This window comes from Oncorhynchus tshawytscha, linkage group LG33 (assembly GCF_018296145.1).
Source record: "Oncorhynchus tshawytscha isolate Ot180627B linkage group LG33, Otsh_v2.0, whole genome shotgun sequence".
Classification (NCBI taxonomy): domain Eukaryota; kingdom Metazoa; phylum Chordata; class Actinopteri; order Salmoniformes; family Salmonidae; genus Oncorhynchus; species Oncorhynchus tshawytscha.
Window position 1 is genome coordinate 6742927 of NC_056461.1, and position 20285 is coordinate 6763211.

The 20285-nt window shown below is 42.1% G+C and overlaps 1 protein-coding gene across 1 annotated transcript in view; it reads left to right on the forward strand.

Moving 5' to 3' along the window:
• LOC112230803 (synaptic vesicle glycoprotein 2C-like) overlaps positions 1-20285 on the forward strand; it is a 76010-nt gene that overhangs the window by 8487 nt on the left and 47238 nt on the right. The window contains exon 2 of the mRNA XM_042311386.1: positions 10837-11851. Within this exon, the coding sequence (XP_042167320.1) occupies positions 11233-11851 (619 nt within the window). The 5' untranslated portion in view covers positions 10837-11232. The remainder of the gene's footprint in view (positions 1-10836; positions 11852-20285) is intronic.

Here is a 20285-nt window from a genome sequence, read left to right on the forward strand (position 1 = left end):
ACACACACACACACACACACACACACACACACACACACACACACACACACACACACACAAACAAACAAGACTACCTTCTACACTACACACACAGACATCTTCACACGAACACACACACACACACACACACCCCAAATCCACCAGCAAAGACAAAGTTAGTCAGAACAACGCTGCTTTCCACTCCATTTGACTGCTGCAATGCAGCAAAATCTCCAGGGCTGGTTGAGGTTGGTCTAGACCCCAGCTTCAATGCTCCTGGTAGCATGACAGATGCATCCTCATGTCTTATCTCAGCCCTGGGACAAGAGGTTAGCACAAACACCATACATCATCCTGTCATGTGCCTATACAGGGGCCTCAACCCACACTCACCCCTCTCTACATATGAAGGCTACTACGCTCCACTCTAGACTTCTTCAGTATACAGATACAGTGCATTCAGAAAGTATTCAAACCCCTTCACTTTTTAAAAAACATTTTGTTACGTTACAGCCTCATTATAAAATTGCTCAAATCGTTATTTCCCCTCATCAATCTACATACAATACCCCATAATGACAAAGCAAAAACAGTTTTTTAGAAAATTTGCAAATGTATTAAAAACAAAAAACAGAAAGATCACATTTACATAAATATTCAGACCCTTCAATCAGTACTTTGTTGAAGCACCTTTTGGTAGCGATTACAGCCTCGAGTCTTCTTGGGTATGACGCTACAAGCTTGGCACACCTGTATTTAGGGAGTTTCTCCCATTCTTCTCTACAGATTCTCTCAAGCTCTGTCAGGTTGGATGGGGAGTGTCACAGCACAGCTATTTTCAGGTGTCTCCAGAGATGTTCGGTCGGGGTTCAAGTTCGGGCTGGCTGGGCCACTTCAGGACATTCAGAGACTTGTCCCGAAGCCACACCTGCGTTGTCTTGGCTGTGTGCTCAGTATCAACTCCCAACCCGACTTTTTAAGTTACATTTTTCATGTTGACTTTTTTGTACAGAAAGTTCATACTATTATCACATACCCAGCACCTCTTTTCAATCTTATATAGCAACACTAGAAATAGTGTGTTTTACATTGGATAAAAGTACAGACTCACAGCTACAACATTGTATATCATAGACTGCAGTTGAGGAACAATGGGGAAGTAATTATGCTTTGAAAGTTAATAAACTTGTAACCCCACTTGTCTTGAATGTTTTGGTACACCATGCTTGAGAGCTCTTCTTTGTCTACTCCCACTCAGCATTGTTCACACCCTCTTATCGCCTTAATCCCACCCATGTCTTTAAGGATTCACATGCTAGGCCATGTGCTAAACAGGGCGAGTAAGGCAGTGTAGTAAACAACCAACGATTTCAAGACTAAACGTGGTGAAAATAGTAGCCTACAATAAAGAAAAACCCAAGGTAAAAAAATATATTTATCTCGTCCTTGGCCTACATCTTAATCTGACTTTGGTGCAGGCCATGTTGTTCTTCACATTACCTTCTCTGGTGAACACACACTATATCAAATGAAATCCAAGTTTGTTTGTCACATGCACAGGATACAGCAGGTGTAAACAGTACAGTGAAACGGTTACTTGCATATTTCCATGGTAACAATATCAAAAATAGAAAATAAACTACTATAACAAAAAGTGTCAATGCCAGTAGAGAAAGAACTAAATAATATACAAGAACAATATCAATACCGATACCAGTTATACTGGTGATAGATGAGGTAGTTACAGTACACGCATACAATCAGGGCTAGAGTGGCTGAGCAGCAGGATCAAAAACCAAATGTACAGGCACACCATCTATGGGAGGAAGGACATCAGCGTTTTGCAGCAGCTGAAACCTGGTACCGACAGTCTGAACGCTCCTTGACAACACCTTGACAACACCAGGCTCCAGAGCATCAAAGCGGTAAAACAGTCAAATAGACAAAACATTTATAACACAATACAACCTTAACATAACATCAGTTCACTTCCCATGTTTAGATAATAAACAAATAACCTCATACAACGCAATGAAAATGATATTCACCTGAAGTGCTGGTACTGCTGTGTTAGCGGCCTGAAGTACAGAGTCAGGTATTGTTGCCAGCCATAGCTTTCCACCAGCACCGTACCATCCTCCAGTCCAACCAGCTGTGGGATGTTGACCGTGCTGTCCTTCACCACACCAGAAATCTCAGACAAAGTGTTCACTCTGGTGTTTCCCGAAGCGATGCTTGATGAGGCCGAAGCACCAGTCAGGGGGCAAACTTGTTGTGGCCTGTGATCAGGAAGTGAAGGTCCAGACTGTGATGGAGCTTGTGAAAAAGAAAGAAAGTAAAACAATAGGGTCAGAAGGATTGTGCACTTCCAAACAACAACAAAAGAACATTAGAGAAATGAACATTCATCCCTGTCGGTCTGTCGTTACACAGTTCAGTGAAAGACGCATGCCTGCTTCCCATTTATATACATGGCGCATTCATAAAGTATGCAGACCCCTTGACTTTAACAGCATTTTGTTACGTTACAACCTTATTCTAAAATGATGAAATAAATCAAAAATCTCATCAATCTACACAAAATATCCCATAATGAAAAAGCGCAAAAAGTTTTGAGGATTTTTTTGCAATTTATAAAAATAAATAAAACAGAAATACCTTATTTACATAAGTATTCAGACCCTTTGCTATAAGACTCAAAATTGAGCTCAGGTGCATCCTGTTTCTGTTGATCATCCTTGAGATGTTTCTACAACTTGTTTGGAGTCCGCCTGGTGGTAAATTCAATTGATTGAACATTATTTGGAAAGGCACAGACCTGTCTATATAAGGTCCCACAGTTGACAGTGCATGTCAGAGCAAAAACCAACCCATGAGGCTGAAGGAGTTGTCCGTAAAGCACTGAGACAAGATTCTGTCTAGGCACAGATCTGGGAAATGGTACCAAAACATTTCTGCAGCATTGAAGGTCTCCAAGAACACTGTGGCCTCCATTATTCTTAAATGGAAGAAGTTTGGAACCACCAAGACTCTTCATAGAGCTGGCCACCCGGCCAAACTGAGCAATCGAAGGAGAAGGGCCTTGGTCAGAGAGTTGACCAAGAACACAATGGTTACTGTGATAGAGCTCGAGAATTCCTCTGGGAGAACCTTCCAGAAGGACAACCATCTCTGCAGCACTCCACCAATCAGGCCTTTATGGTAGAGTGGCCAGACGGAAGCCACTCCTCAGTATAAGGGGTAGCCTAGTGGTTAGAGCGTTGGACTAGTAACCAGAATGTTGCAAGTTCAAATCCCCGGGCTGACAAGGTACGAATCTGTCGTTCTGCCCCTGAACAGGCAGTTAACCCACTGTTCCTAGGCCGACATTGAAAATAAGAATTTGTTCTTAACTGACTTGCTTAGTTAAATAAAGGTAAAATAAATAAATAAATAAATAAAAAACAGCACATGACAGCACACTTGGAGTTTGCCAAAAGGCACCCAAAGACTCTAAAACCATAATAAACAAGATTCTCTGTTCTGATGAAACCAAGATTGAACTCTTTGGCCTGAATGACAGCATCATGCTGTTGGAATGTTTTTCAGTGACTGGGAGAGTAGTCAGGATTAAAGGAAATATGAATGGAGCAAAGTACATAGAGTTCCTTGATGAAAACCTGCTCCAGAGCGCTCAGGACCACAGACTGGTACAAAGGTTCACCTTCCAACAGGACAATGACGCTAAGCACACAGCCAAGACAACGCAGGAGTGGCTTCGGGACAAGTCTCTGAATGTCCTTTTGTGGCCCAGCCTGAGGTGAAATAAAAAAGAACAAATAAAATAAAGAGCCTGGACTTGAACCTCGATCAAACATCTCTGGAGACCTGAAAATAGCTCTGCAGCGACGCTCCCCATCCAACCTGACAGAGCTTGAGAGGATCTGCAGAGAAGAATGGGAGAAACTCCCCAAATAACGGTGTGCCGAGCTTGTGGCATCATACCCAAGAAGACTCGAGGCTATAATTGATGCCAAAGGTACTTCAGCAAAGTACTGAGTAAAGGGTCTGAATACTTATTTCAATATGATATTTCCGTTTTTTTAAATACATTTCCCAAAAATTCTAAAAACCTGTTTTTACTTTGTCATTATGAGGTATTGTGTGTAGATTTACGAGGGTAAAAAATGATTTAATACATTTTAGAGTAACGCCGTAACATAACAACAACAAAAAAAGTAAGGGGGTCTGAATACTTCCCGAAAGCACTGTAGATATAGTACCCGTCAAAAGTTGACACCTACTAATTCAAGGGTTTTTCTTTATTTGTACTATTTTCTACATTGTAGAATAATAGTGAAGACATCAAAACTATGAAATAACACATATGGAATCAGGTAGTAACCGTAAAAGTGTTAAACAAAGCTAAATATATTTTATATTTGAGATTCTTTAAAGTAGCCACGCTTTGCCTTGATGACAGCTTTGCACACTCTTGGCATTCTCTCAACCAGCTTCACCTGGAATGCTTTTCCAACAGTCTTGAAGGAGTTCACACATATGCTGAGCACTTGTTGGCTGCTTTTCCGTCCTTCTGCGATCTAACTCATACCAAACCAGCATGCTGTGGTAGCCATGCTGGTTAAATGTGCATTGAATTCTAAATAAATCACTGACAGTGTCACCCTCACACCATCATACATCCTCCTCCATGCTTCACGGTGGGAACCACACATACAGAGATCATTCATTCACCTACTCTGCGTCTCACAAAGATATGGCGGTTGGAACCAAACATCTCAAATTTGGACTCATCAGACCAAAGGACAGATTTTCACCAGTCTAATGTCCATTGCTCTTGTTTATTGGCCCAAGCAAGTCTCTTCGTTTTATTGGTGTCCTTTAGTAGTGGTTTCTTTGAACAGTTGATGTTGAGATGTGTCTGTTACTTGAACTCTGTGAAGCATTTATTTGGGCTGCAATTTATGAGGCTGGTAAGTCTAATGAACTTATCCTCTGCAGCAGAGGTAAAACTCTCAATCTTCCTTTCCTGTGGCGGATCTCATGAGAGCCAGTTTCATCATAGCGCTTGATGGTTTTTTGCGACTGCACCTGAAGAAACTTTCAAAGTTCTTCCATTTTTCCGCATTAACTGACCTTCATGTCTTAAAGTTATGATGGACTGTCATTTCTCTTTGCTTATTTGAGCTGTTCTTGCCATAATATGGACTTGATTAGGCTATAACTAGCAATGCAAATGGCTTTCTGAGATACAAATAATATTACTACACAGATCATGTAATCCTCCGGCGAAATGGAGTCTTTTGTTTAGACATGTAAGTTAGCTAGCTAGCTAGACAACAAACCATAATCCTAACCCCTACAGTACTAGTAATACAAACCGATTGTCATAGCTAGCTACCATGCATGAATTTATGTAGTATGAATCTGCAGCTATAACTAACCAACACGTTTCAATGTTAGCTAGCTAATATTAGGCTATATAACTAGCAATGCAAATGGCTTTCTGAGAATAATATTATTACACAGATCATACACATAACTTTAGCTAGCAAGCTAGCCAGCTAACATTAGCTAGCTAGCTAACAGTAGGCTTTAACGTGCAATGAAAACAACTTTGACAAAATTAGAAACGTATAATATCTGAAAGTGTACTTCGACCCTTGCCCGTACATATGGATGAATGCTTCTCCCTCTCTGTCATGGATGCCATGATTGCCCTTATTTGGAAGATGTAATCCGGAGACAGGTGTTTTATACAACAGCCTTCTACGTTCTCTTTTCAACTCCCTCTGCATTTGCAATCAAACGCTGTTTCCACTGGGCATTCCACTGATTTCGAAACATGGTCAACTTCTTCTGTGACAACAGCACTGTTGTTTGCTATGTCTTCCTCATCACTGTCATTAGAAGACTCTACAATGTTTTTGCCTAAATCAGGAATTTCCTCATTGTCTGATTCGTTTTCAGTCAGATAGAATAAGCATGGCCCGATCGTCCTCCAGAAAGTAGTCCATCACAACTTTTCCCCACTGATCTTTGTCAATAGGGCCTGCTACATTCAGGGCAGCAATGTTGTTGAGAGCATCAGAGACACTTTTTAAGTTCTCCATGATATCTTTCAAAAAAGCTGCAGTAGCAGCTCACGTTATAGACAGAAGCATGCTACATGGCAGACCAATCTGAACTCATCTCTCGGCATGTCCAGCCCATCCATTATCTCAGCCAATCATGGAAGGTTCCTGTCTTTATCCGTGGTGAAACCAACTAGGCTCATAATTTCGTATTCGTATTTACAGATGGCATGCAAGTTTGTTATTAAGGCACATGAAAGTTCACATGTTCCAGAAGGCACTTCTGCCTAAAAACACATTTTGATTCAAAATGTTGTCCTGTGAAGTAGTGACGTGCGGCATACGCCTAGCTTCCTGAAACGGTTCACACATGACCATCCAGCACTTTTGGATATCAGATCCACAGTTACTAACCTCAATTTTGACTTAAAAACCTCTTAAGGCCACTGAGACGCTAGTGTCTCACCTAGCCACTAGCCTTGGGAAATGTGTAGCGCCAAATTCATATAGTACTCGATAAAACTCAAACTTTCATTAAATCACACATGCAGGGTACTCAATTAAAGCTACACTTGTTGTGAATCGAGCCAACATGTCAGATTTTAAAAATGCTTTTCGGCGAAAGCATGAGAAGCTATTATCTGATAGCATGCACCCCACCCGAAATACCTGAACGAGACGTAAACAAAATAATTAGCGTAGCCGGCGCTACACAAAACGCAGAAATAAAATATAAAACATTCATTACCTTTGACGAGCTTCTTTGTTGGCACTACCATATGTCCCATAAACATCACAATTGGGTTTTTTTTTCGATTAATTCCGTCCATGTATACCCAAAACGTCCATTTATTTATTTCCATTCAAAATGCAACGTCATTACAAAAAATTTAAAAAGCTGCCTATAAACTTTGCCAAAATACTTCAAACTACTTTTGTAATCCAACTTTAGGTATTTGTAAACGTTAATAATCGATCAAATTGATGACGGGGCGATCTGTATTCAATAGCAGCAAGTCAAGAAATCATGGACGATTTTCTCTTTTTCATAACTTTCCACCGTGTACCCTCTGACAGGAAGTGCCTATTCTTCATTTCACCAAAGATTAACTTCAACCCAATTCCCAAGACTGGCGACATTGTGTGGAAGCTGTAGGAACTGTAAACTGGGCGCTATCTAATTTCTGTTGCCATAGACAATACAGGGAACTGGCGGAGGGATATATATATATTTTTTCTGAACAGTTTTTCCTTGGGGTTTTGCCTGCTACACAAGTTCTGTAGGCTGCCTAAATCTCTCCACAAGCCAACACCACTTTGGCAATCAACAAACTGTATGGGGCTATAAACAAATAAGAAACCGCACACCCAGAGGCAGCATTACTGGTGGACGGAGACTTTAACGCAGGCAGACTTAAAACCGGTCTACCTCACTTCTACCAACACGTCTCCTCCACCACTAGGGTTGCTAAAACTCTAGACCATTGTTTATTCTACACACAGAAACGCATACAGAACAAGGGATGTTAACAGTTAACCGTTAATCCATTAGCCGACAAAAAATACATTTGCCCGGTCATGCTTATCGGTCTATAGGTTAATTTGCATAATTTTGAGGAATTCAATTGGCACGTGTATTATTCCATTAGTTGTCATGTATCTTATCACACGCACACAGCGTATGGAGCCTAGTTTGAGGAGCAGAATGGCCTATCACCTGTGAGACAGCAGGAAAGCAGCTCCTCAAAAAGCTGGTACTGGAGTGAAACATGCTTTTATAAGCCCAGTCATTGCGCAACCAATAATTCTAAATGCAATCGCGTGTTAATTGTTTTGATGGCCACGATTCATGTGTTAAAACTGTTTTGATAGTCTCGATTAAAAATAGCTACCATTTTATTTCTCAATCTCAACTCGCAATTAAAGCACATCTCCCATTCGCCATTCAAGTCATAGGTTGCTTTCAACGGTAGCCATGATATCAATGCGTTACCCATCACTATACAATGTGATTTTGAGGGATTAAAATGGCCCGAAAGTTGCTAAAGATGTCAGCCACCCAAGCCATAGACTGTTCACTCTTCTACCGTCCAGCAAACGGTACCGGAACATCGGTTCTCAGACTAACATGCTCCGAGACAGCTTCTACCCCACAGCTATAAGACTGCTAAATAGCCATAACACTGCTATACAGTTAATTAAATGGTTCATTAAGACTGCATTGACCCTATCTTGCATTTACCCTATGCACACTCATAAGACTATTATACACACTATATACACAGTCACTCACACACATTACACTGACACACTTACAAAAAAAACACACACATACACAATCATACACACACACACTTTAACACTCATCATATGCTGCTGCTACTCTGTTCTTTATTTTACTCTGATTATTATCTATCCGGATGCCTAGTCACTTTACCCTGCCTTCATGTACATATCTACCTCAAATACCTTATTATTATCTATCCTGATACCTAGTCACTTTACCCTGCCTTCATGTACATATGTACCTCAAATACCTTATTATTATCTATCCTGATACCTAGTCACTTTACCCTGCCTTCATGTACATATCTACCTCAAATACCTTATTATTATCTATCCTGATGCCTAGTCACTTTACCCTGCCTTCATGTACATATCTACCTCTAATACCTTATTATTATCTATCCGGATGCCTAGTCACTTTACCCTGCCTTCATGTACATATCTACCTCAAATACCTTATTATTATCTATCCTGATGCCTAGTCACTTTACCCTGCCTTCATGTACATATCTACCTCTAATACCTTATTATTATCTATCCGGATGCCTAGTCACTTTACCCTGCCTTCATGTACATATCTACCTCAAATACCTTATTATTATCTATCCTGATGCCTCGTCACTTTACCCTGCCTTCATGTACATATCTACCTCAAATACCTTATTATTATCTATCCTGATGCCTAGTCACTTTACCCTGCCTTCATGTACATATCTACCTCTAATACCTTATTATTATCTATCCTGATACCTAGTCACTTTACCCTGCCTTCATGTACATATCTACCTCAAATACCTTATTATTATCTATCCTGATACCTAGTCACTTTACCCTGCCTTCATGTACATATCTACCTCTAATACCTTATTATTATCTATCCGGATGCCTAGTCACTTTACCCTGCCTTCATGTACATATCTACCTCTAATACCTTATTATTATATATCTTGATGCCTAGTCACTTTACCCTGCATCATGTACATATCTACCTCAAATACCTTCTTATTATCTATCCTGATACCTAGTCACTTTACCCTGCCTTCATGTACATATCTACCTCAAATACCTTCTTATTATCTATCCTGATACCTAGTCACTTTACCCTGCCTTCATGTACATATCTACCTCTAATACCTTATTATTATCTATCCGGATGCCTAGTCACTTTACCCTGCCTTCATGTACATATCTACCTCTAATACCTTATTATTATCTATCCTGATACCTAGTCACTTTACCCTGCCTTCATGTACATATCTACCTCAAATACCTTATTATTATCTATCCTGATACCTAGTCACTTTACCCTGCCTTCATGTACATATCTACCTCTAATACCTTATTATTATCTATCCTGATACCTAGTCACTTTACCCTGCCTTCATGTACATATCTACCTTCATGTACAATACCTTATTATTATCTATCCTGATGCCTAGTCACTTTACCCTGCCTTCATGTACATATCTACCTCAAATACCTTATTATTATCTATCCTGATGCCTAGTCACTTTACCCTGCCTTCATGTACATATCTACCTCAAATACCTTATTATTATCTATCCGGATGCCTAGTCACTTTACCCTGCCTTCATGTACATATCTACCTCTAATACCTTATTATTATCTATCCTGATACCTAGTCACTTTACCCTGCCTTCATGTACATATCTACCTCAAATACCTTATTATTATCTATCCTGATACCTAGTCACTTTACCCTGCCTTCATGTACATATCTACCTCTAATACCTTATTATTATCTATCCTGATACCTAGTCACTTTACCCTGCCTTCATGTACATATCTACCTCAAACACGTTGTACAGCATCTCTGCACATTGATCTGGTTCTGGTACACCCTTTATGTAGCTTCATTCTTGTGTATTTTATTCCTCCTGTGTTACTATTTTCCTTTTTGTGTTATTTTTTAAAAACTGCATCCTTGGGAAGGAACCAGCATTTCACAGAAAAGTCTACACCCGTTGTATTCGGCGCATGTGACGTGTAAAACGTGATTACATCTTTGAGTTAATGGTGAAGCAGGATGGAACACACATGCTCAGACAGAATACACAAACGCTAGACCAGTCTAGAGACGGAACACAGAAACTAGATGGAATGTACCGTATTGGACTAGATGGATCAGACCTAACCGGAACTCGTAGACCCCCAAACAGATCACATGGGTGTCTCAGACCCATTCCAGTCAGAGAGTGTATGGAATGGTTCCATTTTTATTTAGCCCCTTCTCTCTGTCCCTTGTTTCCGCCTTTTACGTTCGTTTCCTGCCATTGGCGTCACAGACAGATCCCCTGATAATGTTGAGGGAGAGTTATAGCTAGTACACTGAAGTCCTCAAGGCTTCCTCACTAAATCTACAGGCACAAACAGTCCACTCTGCAGAGAACCTGACTTTAGAGACTGACACTGAGATGGGACATTAAACCTGAACACTGCTGGACCAGAAATTAAACAAATGTATCTCTCTCCACAGAAAGATGAGCTGTGACCAGACGTAAAGACAGCGTAGATGGTGATCTCTCCTACTGGAACTGAGCTGTCTTCACCTCTCAACCGTGTGCCTGCTCCCATCCCACTGCCATAGAGATCTGCTCTCCCTCGCACCAGCAGCAGCAGCTAGCCATCCTAGCCAACGCTAGTATCATTTGAACCAGCTCCCAACTTATTGTGATTTGCTGCAGCTGAGTTGCCCTGTTGTAACAGAAGAAAGTAAGAAAGTAAGCTAACGTAAGTTACTTTCTAATTGTCTCTCACACTTAGGTCAGCTTTTTTTGCAGTTCTTTTTTCCAGTGAACATTGGTTCCCAACTGACCTAGCTGGTTCGCTAAAGGGCAAATAAAGACAGGAAGATAGAATCAGAGTCAGCAAGATGGACGAGTCGTACAACAACAGGACGTCACTGGTGAAGGGCGCCAAGGACATTGCCAAGGAGGCCAAACGCCATGCCGCTAAGAAGGTCAGCAAGGTTGTCAACCGCGCCGCAGACGAGTACTCCTCCCAACGCAACTACAGCCAGTTCCAGAACGAGGACGACGACGATGATGACGGACGCTACGCCTACACACAGCCCGACGGCAACGACCACTTCCCCGGTGGTCTTACCGCCAAAGACGAAGACGAGGAAGACTATGCCAGTGACGCCACGGAGGGTCACGATGATGAAGATGAGATCTATGAGGGGGAGTATCAGGGGGTGCCTGCTGACGGGAAGCCTAGAGACGGGCATGATTCTTTGGGTCAACTTGTCTCAGACAGCATGAGGGACCGTAAGGACCTGGAGCAAGAGAGGCAGGCGGACGAGGAGGAGCTGGCCCAGCAGTATGAGCTGATCATGCAGGAGTGTGGCCACGGCAGGTTTCAGTGGCAGCTGTTCTTCGTGCTGGGCATGGCGCTGATGTCTGATGGAGTGGAAGTGTTCGTGGTGGGGTTCGTCCTGCCCAGCGCCGAGCTGGACATGTGTGTCCCCAACTCTGGAGCAGGGTGGCTAGGTAAGGTGTGTGTGTGTGTGTGTGTGTTGATAGAAACTAGTGATTGGGGGAAATAACGATAAAGTTATATATTGGGAAATTATTTTGGATGATATATTGTATTGTGTCATTTTGACAATAGAGCAAAATTATTTTTGCGCTAGTTGGCTGTACCTGTACCAAAACTACAGAAGTGTCCTTTGATAGCATGTTCTCCATGTTCTTTTTCAAAAGGGAGCTAATTTTTATTTCCATGACTGATCAAAACTCGTTTTCTCATGGCTCTCTCTTCTCCCTCTGCAGCAGACATACAGTGCATCCAGAATGTTTTCAGACACCTTGACTTTTTCTACATTTTGTTACACTACAGCCTTATTCCAAAAAGGATTAAATAGATATTTTATCTCATCAAATTACACACAATACCCATAATGACAAAGCAAAAACAAGCTTGGCACACCTGTATTTGGGGAGTTTCTCCCATTCTTCTCTGCAGAGCGTTGCTGCACAGCTATTTTCAGGTCTCTCTAGAGATGTTCGATCAGGTTCGATCAAGTCCGGGCTCTGTCTGGGCCACTCAAGGACATTCAGAGGCTTGTCCCAAGACATCTTGTTGTCTTGGCTGTGTGTTTAGGGTCGTTGTCCTGTTGGAAGGTGAACCTTTGTCCCAGTCTGAGGTCCTGGGCTCTCTGGAGCAGGTTTTCATCAAGGATCTCTGTCCTTTGCTCTGTTCATCTTTCCCTCGACCCTGACTAGTCTCCCAGTCCCTGCCGCTGAAAAACATCCCCTCAGCATGTTGTTGCCACCACCACGCTTCACCGTAGGGATGGTGCCAGGTTTCTTCCAGATTTGACACTTGGCATTCAGGCCAAAGAGTTCAATCTTGGTTTCATCAGACCAGAGAATCTTGTTTCTCATGGTCTGAGAGGTTTTTAAGTGCCTTTTGGCAAACTCCAAGCTGGCTATCATGTGCCTTTCACTGAGGAGTGTCTTCCGTCTGGCCACTCTACCATAAAGGCCTGATTGGTGGAGTGCTCCACCAATAATCTTCTCCCATCTCCACAGAGGAACTCTGGAGTTCTGTCAGAGTGACCATTGGGTTCTTGGTCACCTCCCTGATCAAGGCCATTGTCCCCCGATTGCTCAGTTTGGCCGGGTGGCCAGCTCTAGGAAGAGTCTTGGTGGTTCCAAACTTCTTCTATTTAAGAATGATGGAGGCCACTGTGTTCTTGGGGACCTCCAGATCGGTGCCTCGACTCAATCCTGTCTCGGAGCTCTACGGACAATTCCTTTGACCTCATGGCTTGGTTTTTGCTCTGACACCTTATATAGACAGTTATGTGACTTTCCAAATCATGTCCAATCAATAGAATTTACCATAGGTGGACTCCAAACAAGTTGTAGAAACATCTCAAGGATGATCAATGGGAACAGGATGCACCTGAGCTTAATTTCGTGTTTTGTAGCAAAGGGTCTGAATAAGGTATTTCTGTTTTTTAAGTTGAAAAAAATCTGAAAACCTGTTTTCGCTTTGACATTATGGCGTATTGTGTGTAGATTTATGATTAAAAAAACGTATTTGATACATTTTAGAATAAGGCTGTAACGTAACAAAACGAATGCACTGTGTGGTGAGCAATATGTTTGGAATATCGAATCACAATAAAATCACAGTATCGAATAAAAATACATATAGAATCGTGATAATCGTGAGAATCGCAATACATATCGTATCGGCCTAAGTATCGTGATAATATCATATCGTGAGGTACCTGGCAATTCCCAGCCCTAGTAGAAACAGGGGCAGTGAGGACATTGGATACCATTTACAACTGTATTCTCATTGCGTTCGAGCATGTTGAGTTATCATGCCACCTACGGAACGCCGTTTTGGTCTTTGCGTGTCAAATGACTGCAGTCTCTACTGGTCATTGTTTTCAGGATGGATCTATTGGTGCTAGTTAGGTACCAAGCTAAAGCTAGCTACCCAAGAAGTTGGTCATTGTTTTCAGGCTGGATCTATTGGTGCTAGTTAGGTACCAAGCTAAAGCTAGCTACCCAAGAAGTTGGTCATTGTTGTCAGGCTGGATCTATTGGTGCTAGTTAGGTACCAAGCTAAAGCTAGCTACCCAAGAAGTTGGTCATTGTTGTCAGGGTGGATCTATTGGTGCTAGTTAGGTACCAAACTAAAGCTAGCTACCCAAGAAGTTGGTCATTGTTGTCAGGGTAATCTATTGGTGCTAGTTAGGTACCAAACACATTGTAGTTGAAGTTGGTCATTGTTGTTGATCAGACTTTTTAGGTACAGCTAAAGCTGACAGTGCTACTGATAGTGTTGGTACCAAACTAAAGCTAGCTACCCAAGAAGTTGCGGTGGAACAAATAATGCCATCACGGTATTGAAAACACATTGTTAATAGACAGTGTGTGTTGTTTGCAGACTTTTTGTCAAGCTTTAAGTGCTCTTATTTATTTAAGTGTTATTTGACATGTAAAATCACAGTGTTATTTGATATGTAAAATAGTGTTATTTGACATCAAATTAAACGCTTATTTATTTAAGTGTTATTTGACATGTAAAATAGTGTTATTTGACACGTATCTTTTTGGAAGACCAAAAAGGTGTTCCATACCCACCAGCTATTTGTATACCTGAGTAGGAGGTGTTTTCTTTCCTTCCGCACTAGGGAGCAGTGAGTATGTTGTTCGTGTCTACAGAACTTTGAATTCCAAGGCCACATAAAACCCATCCTCATCATCCTATCTGAGGTAACGGTGACTCACACTAACGAAACAGAGAAACCACCCACTGCGCACACCAATTCATCACCAAGTCACTTGGGTAATTGGGTAATATTTGTTTGAAATTTAGGGGGCAGGTGCTCAAAATGAGAAAAAAAAACATTTTTCTTTTTTTTGGAGCATAGCCCTATTTATTTCTGCAGCAACACACTCACTCACCCAACCTGACAGAGATTGAGAGGATCTGCAGAGAAGAATGGGCGAAACTCCCTTAATACAGGTGTGCCAAGGTGTGCCAAAACATATAATAATAATGATAAATAAAAAATAACACAATAAAATACCAATAATGAGGCTATATACAGTGGGGAGAACAAGTATTTGATACACTGACGATTTTGCAGGTTTTCCTACTTACAAAGCATCTGTAATTTTTATCATAGGTACACTTCAACTGTGAGAGACGGAATCTAAAACAAAAATCCAGAAAATGACATTGTATGATTTTTAAGTAATTCATTTGCATTTTATTGCATGACATAAGTATTTGATCACCTACCAACCAGTAAGAATTCCGGCTCTCACAGACCTGTTAGTTTTTCTTTGAGAAGCCCTCCTGTTCTCCACTCATTACCTGTATTAACTGCACCTGTTTGAACTTGTTACCTGTATAAAAGACACCTGTCCTGCTTTGTAAGTAGGAAAACCTGCAAAATTGGCAGTGTATCAAATACTTAGTCGAGGTAATTTGTACATGTAGGTAGGGTTAAAGTGACCATGCATCGATAATAAACAGCAGGTAGCAGCAGTGTAAAAACAAAGGGGGGTGTCAATGCAAATAGTCCAAGTGGCCATTTGATTAATTGTTCAGCAGTCTTATGGCTTGGGGGTAGAAGCTATTAAGGAACCTTTTTGACCTAGACTTGGCACCCCGGTATCGCTTGTCGTGCGGTAGCAGAGAGAACAGTCTATGACTTGGGTGACTGGAGTCTTTGACAATTTTTGGGGCCTTCCTCTGACACCGCCGAGTATATAGGTCCTGGATGGCAGGAAACTTGGTCCCAGTGATCTACTGGGCCGTACGCACTACCCTCTGTAGCGGCTTATGGTCGGATACAGAGCAGTTGCCATACCAAGTCGTGATGCAGCTGGTCAGGATGCTCTCGATGGTGCAGTTGTAGAAACTTTAGAGGATCTAGGGACCCCATGACACATTTTTTCAGTCTCCTGAGGGGGAAAAGGTGTTGTCGTGTCCTCTTCACAACTTTCTTAGTGTGTTTGGATCATAATAGTTTGTTGTTGATGTGGACACCAAGGAACTCTCAACCCGCTCCACGACAGCCCTGTCGATGTGAATGTGGGCGTGTTCAGCTCTCCTTTTCCTGTAGTCCACAATCAGCTACTTTGTCTTGCTCACGTTGAGGGAGAGGTTGGTGTCCTGGCACCACACTGCCAAGTCTCTGATCTCCTCCTATAGCCTGTCTCATCATTGTCTCGTCAGCAAACTTAATGATGGTGTTGGAGTCGTGCTTGGCCACGCAGTCATGGGTGAACAGGGAGTACAGGAGGAGACTAAGCGCGCACTGCTGAGGGGCCCCCCGTGTTGAGGATCAGCTTGGCAGATGTGTTGTTGCCTACATTTAACACTTGGGGGCGGCCCGTCAGGAAGTCCAGGATCCAGTTTAGTCCCAGGGTCCTTAGCTTAGTGTTTAGCTTTGAGGGCACTATGGTGTTGAACGCTGAGCTGTAGTCATTGAACAGTATTCTCACATCGGTGTTCCTTTTGTCCAGGTGGGAAAGGGCAGTATGGAGTGCGATTGAGATTGCATCATCTATGTATCTGTTGGGACGGTATACAAATTGGAGGGGGTCTAGGGTTTCCGGGACGATGGTGTTGATGTGAGCCATGAGCAGCCTTTCAAAGCACTTCCTGGCTACAGATGTGAGTCCTACGAGGCGATAGTCATTTAGGCAGGTTACCTTCATTTTCTTGGGCACAAGGACTATGGTGTCTGCTTGAAACATGTAGGTATTACAGACTCGGTCAGGGAGAGGTTGAAAATATCAGTGAAGACACTTGCAGGTTGGTCCGCTCATGCTCTGAGTACACCTCCTGGTAATCCGTCTGGCCCCACGGCCTTGTGAATGCTGACTTGTTTAAAGGTCTTGCTGACATTGGCTACGTAGAGCCTGATCACACAGTCTTCCGGACAGCTGGTGCTCTCATGCTTGCTTCAGTGTTGCTTGCCTCGAAGCGAGCATAAAAGGCATTTAGCCGTCTGGTAGGCTCGCATCACTGGGCAGCTCTCGGCTGAGTTTCCCTTTGTACCTAATAGTTTGCAAGCCCTGCCACATCTGCCGAGCGTCAGAGCCGGTGTAGTAGGAATCAATCATAGTCCTGTATTGACGCTTTGCCTGTTTGATGGTTCGTCTGAGGGCATAGCAGGATTTCTTATAAGCATCCGGATTAGTGTCCCACTCCTTGAAAGCGGCATCTTAGGCTTTAGCTCAGTGTGGATGTTGCCTGTAATCCATGGCTTCTGGTTTGGATATGTATGTACGGTCACTGTGGGGACGACGTCATCAATGCACTTATTGATGAAGCCGATGACTGAGGAGGTATACTCCTCAATGCCATTGGATGACTCCCGGAACATATTCCAGTCTGTGCTAGCAAAACAGTCCTGTAGCATAGCATCCGCGTTATCTGACCACTTCCGTATTGAGCGAGTCATAGCTACGTCCTCCTTTAGATTTTTGCTTGAAAGTAGGAATCAGGATAGAATTATGGTCAGATTTGCCAAATGGAGAGTGAGGAAGAGCTTTGTACGCATCTCTGTGTGTGGAGTAAAAGTGGTCTAGGTTTTTTCCCCTCTGGTTGCACATGTGAAATGCTGGTAAACATGAGGTAAAATGGATTTAAGTTTGCCTGCATTATGGTCCCCGGCCACTAGGAGCACCGCTTCTGGATGAGCATTTCATTTTTAGCTTATGGCCTTACACAGCTCGTTGAGTGCGGTCTTAGTGCCAGTGTCGATTTGTGGTGGTAAATACAAGAAACATAGATGAAAACGCTCCTGGTTGATAGTGTGGTCAACAGCTTATCATAAGGTACTACATAAGGTACCTCAGGCGAGCAATAAATCAAGACTACCTTAATATTAGACATCATGCACCATCTGTTATTGACAAATAGACACACACTCCCACCTCTTGTTTTACCGGACGTAGCTGTTCTTTCCTGCCGATGCACGGAAAACCCAGCCAACTGTTTGTTTTCCATGTCGTCGTTCAGCCACGAGACTGTGAAACATAAAATATTACAGTTTTTAATGTCCCGTTGGTAGGATAGTCTCGAATGGAGCTCATCCAATTTATTCTCCAGTGATTGCACGTTGGCCAATAGAATGGATGGTAGAGGTTTCTTACCCACTTGCCGACAAATTCTCACAAGGCACCCTGACCTGACCTTCTTTATTTTCCTCAAGCAAAGGACGGAGAATTGGGCCTTGTCCGGGAGCAACATCATATCCTTCGTATCAGACTCATTAAAGAAAAAATCTTTGTCCAGTTCCAGGTGATTAATCGCTGTACTGATGTCCAGAAGCTCTTTTCGGTCATAAGAGAAGGTAGCATCAATATTATGTACAAAATGAGTAACAAACAATGCAAAAAAACACACAAAATAGCACAGTTGGTTAAACAGCAGCCATCCACTCCGGCGACATTTTTCTGGACAATAATCTCGATGAGATAAATCAAGTTCTTGACCTCAGCTGAATCTGGGAATGAATGGTGTGGCTGTTGAACAAGTTGAGGAGACTAAATTACTTGGTGTTACCTTAGATTGCAAACTGTCATGTTCAAAACATATAGATTCAATGGTTGTAAAGATGGGGAGAGGTCTGTCTGTAATAAATAGATTCTGTGCTTTTTTTGACACCACACACAAGTGCTGCAAAGAAAGCTGCAGCTGGCCCAGAACAGAGCTGAACGTCTTGCTCCTCATTGTAATCGGAGGGCTGATATTAATACTACGCTGCCAATCTCTCTTGACTAAGAGTTGAGGAAAGACTGACTGTGTCACTTCTTGTTTTTATAAGAAACATTAATGTGTTGGAAATTCCAAATGGTTTGCATCTTCAACTTCCACACAGCTCTGACACACACACTTACCCCACCAGACATGCCACCAGGGGTCTTTTCACAGTCCCCAGGTCCAGAACAAATTCAAGGAAACGTAGAGTATCACACACAGCTCTGACACACACACTTACCCCACCAGACATGCCACCAGGGGTCTTTTCACAGTCCCCAGGTCCAGAACAAATTCAAGGAATCGTACAGTATCACACACAGCTCTGACACACACACTTACCCCACCAGACATGCCACCAGGGGTCTTTTCACAGTCCCCAGGTCCAGAACAAATTCAAGGAAACGTACAGTATCACACACAGCTCTGACACACACCCTTACCCCACCAGACATGCCACCAGGGGTCTTTTCACAGTCCCCAGGTCCAGAACAAATTCAAGGAAACGTACAGTATTATACAGAGCCATGAGTGCCTGGAACTCCCTTCCCTCTTTTATAGCGCATGTAGACAGCAAACCTGGTTCCAAAAACACCTCACGGTGCAACGCCTCTCCCCCATCTGACCTACTTGTTGTGTGTATGTACTGACATGTATGTGTAACTGATAGATGCACACACACACTCACTCTACATGTTAATGTTTGTATATGTATGTCGATTATAAGGTATTTTATCTGCCATTGGAGTTGGCCATGGATGTGTTACGCATTTTACGTTTGTAAGATAGCCTTAACTTTAGGCTATTTGCTTCATTACAAAAGTAATATTGAATTGTGTTTGGTTGACAACTCAACCAAATATCAACATTTAAAGTAGATGAATCTACTGCATGGATAGTTCCATCTGAGCCACTGGCTTAATCCCATATTTTTACTTGTATTTTTGGTTGAGTTGGAGACGTGAATCCAACATATCGTTTGTTAACATGTCGACAAGCTATTTATTGTATTTCAAATGGGATATTGAAATGTGTTTGGTTGTCAAACCAACCAAATATCAACATTTGAAGGAGATGGATCTTCTGATTGGCTAGTTTATTTCCAGTTTGTCAACAAATTAATAATTGATAAGTTGGATTCACGTCTCCATCTGAACCAAAAATCTAAGTTAAAGAACAGGAGTAAATCAAATCAAATCAAATTTTAAATGTACTTTAAATAAAGTTTGATTTGATTTAAAAAGAAAGTTTGATTTGATTTAGTCGTAGGGCGGCAGGTAGCCTAGCGGTTAAGAGCGTTGGGCCAGTAACTGAAAGATTGCTGCTTCAAATCCTAGAGCCGACTAAATTAAAGATCTATCAATGTACCTTTGAGTAAGGCACTTAAATATAACTACTCCTGTAAGTTGCTCTGGATATGAGTGTCTGCTAAATGTAGTCAGTCCTGTTCTTTACCTTAGATTTTGGATGGAGATGGGAATCCAACATAATCATTTTTAATTTGTAGACAAACTGGAATTAAAGTTAGACACTAAATATCATACAATTTTATACCAACCAGACCTTGAAACCGATGGTCGGCCCGCTCATTAGGTAACACCTCCAACAACAACACATAAAACCTCACATAATTCTGCCCCCAAAACAATGACAATTTCTCTCAACCAGTGGCAGAAG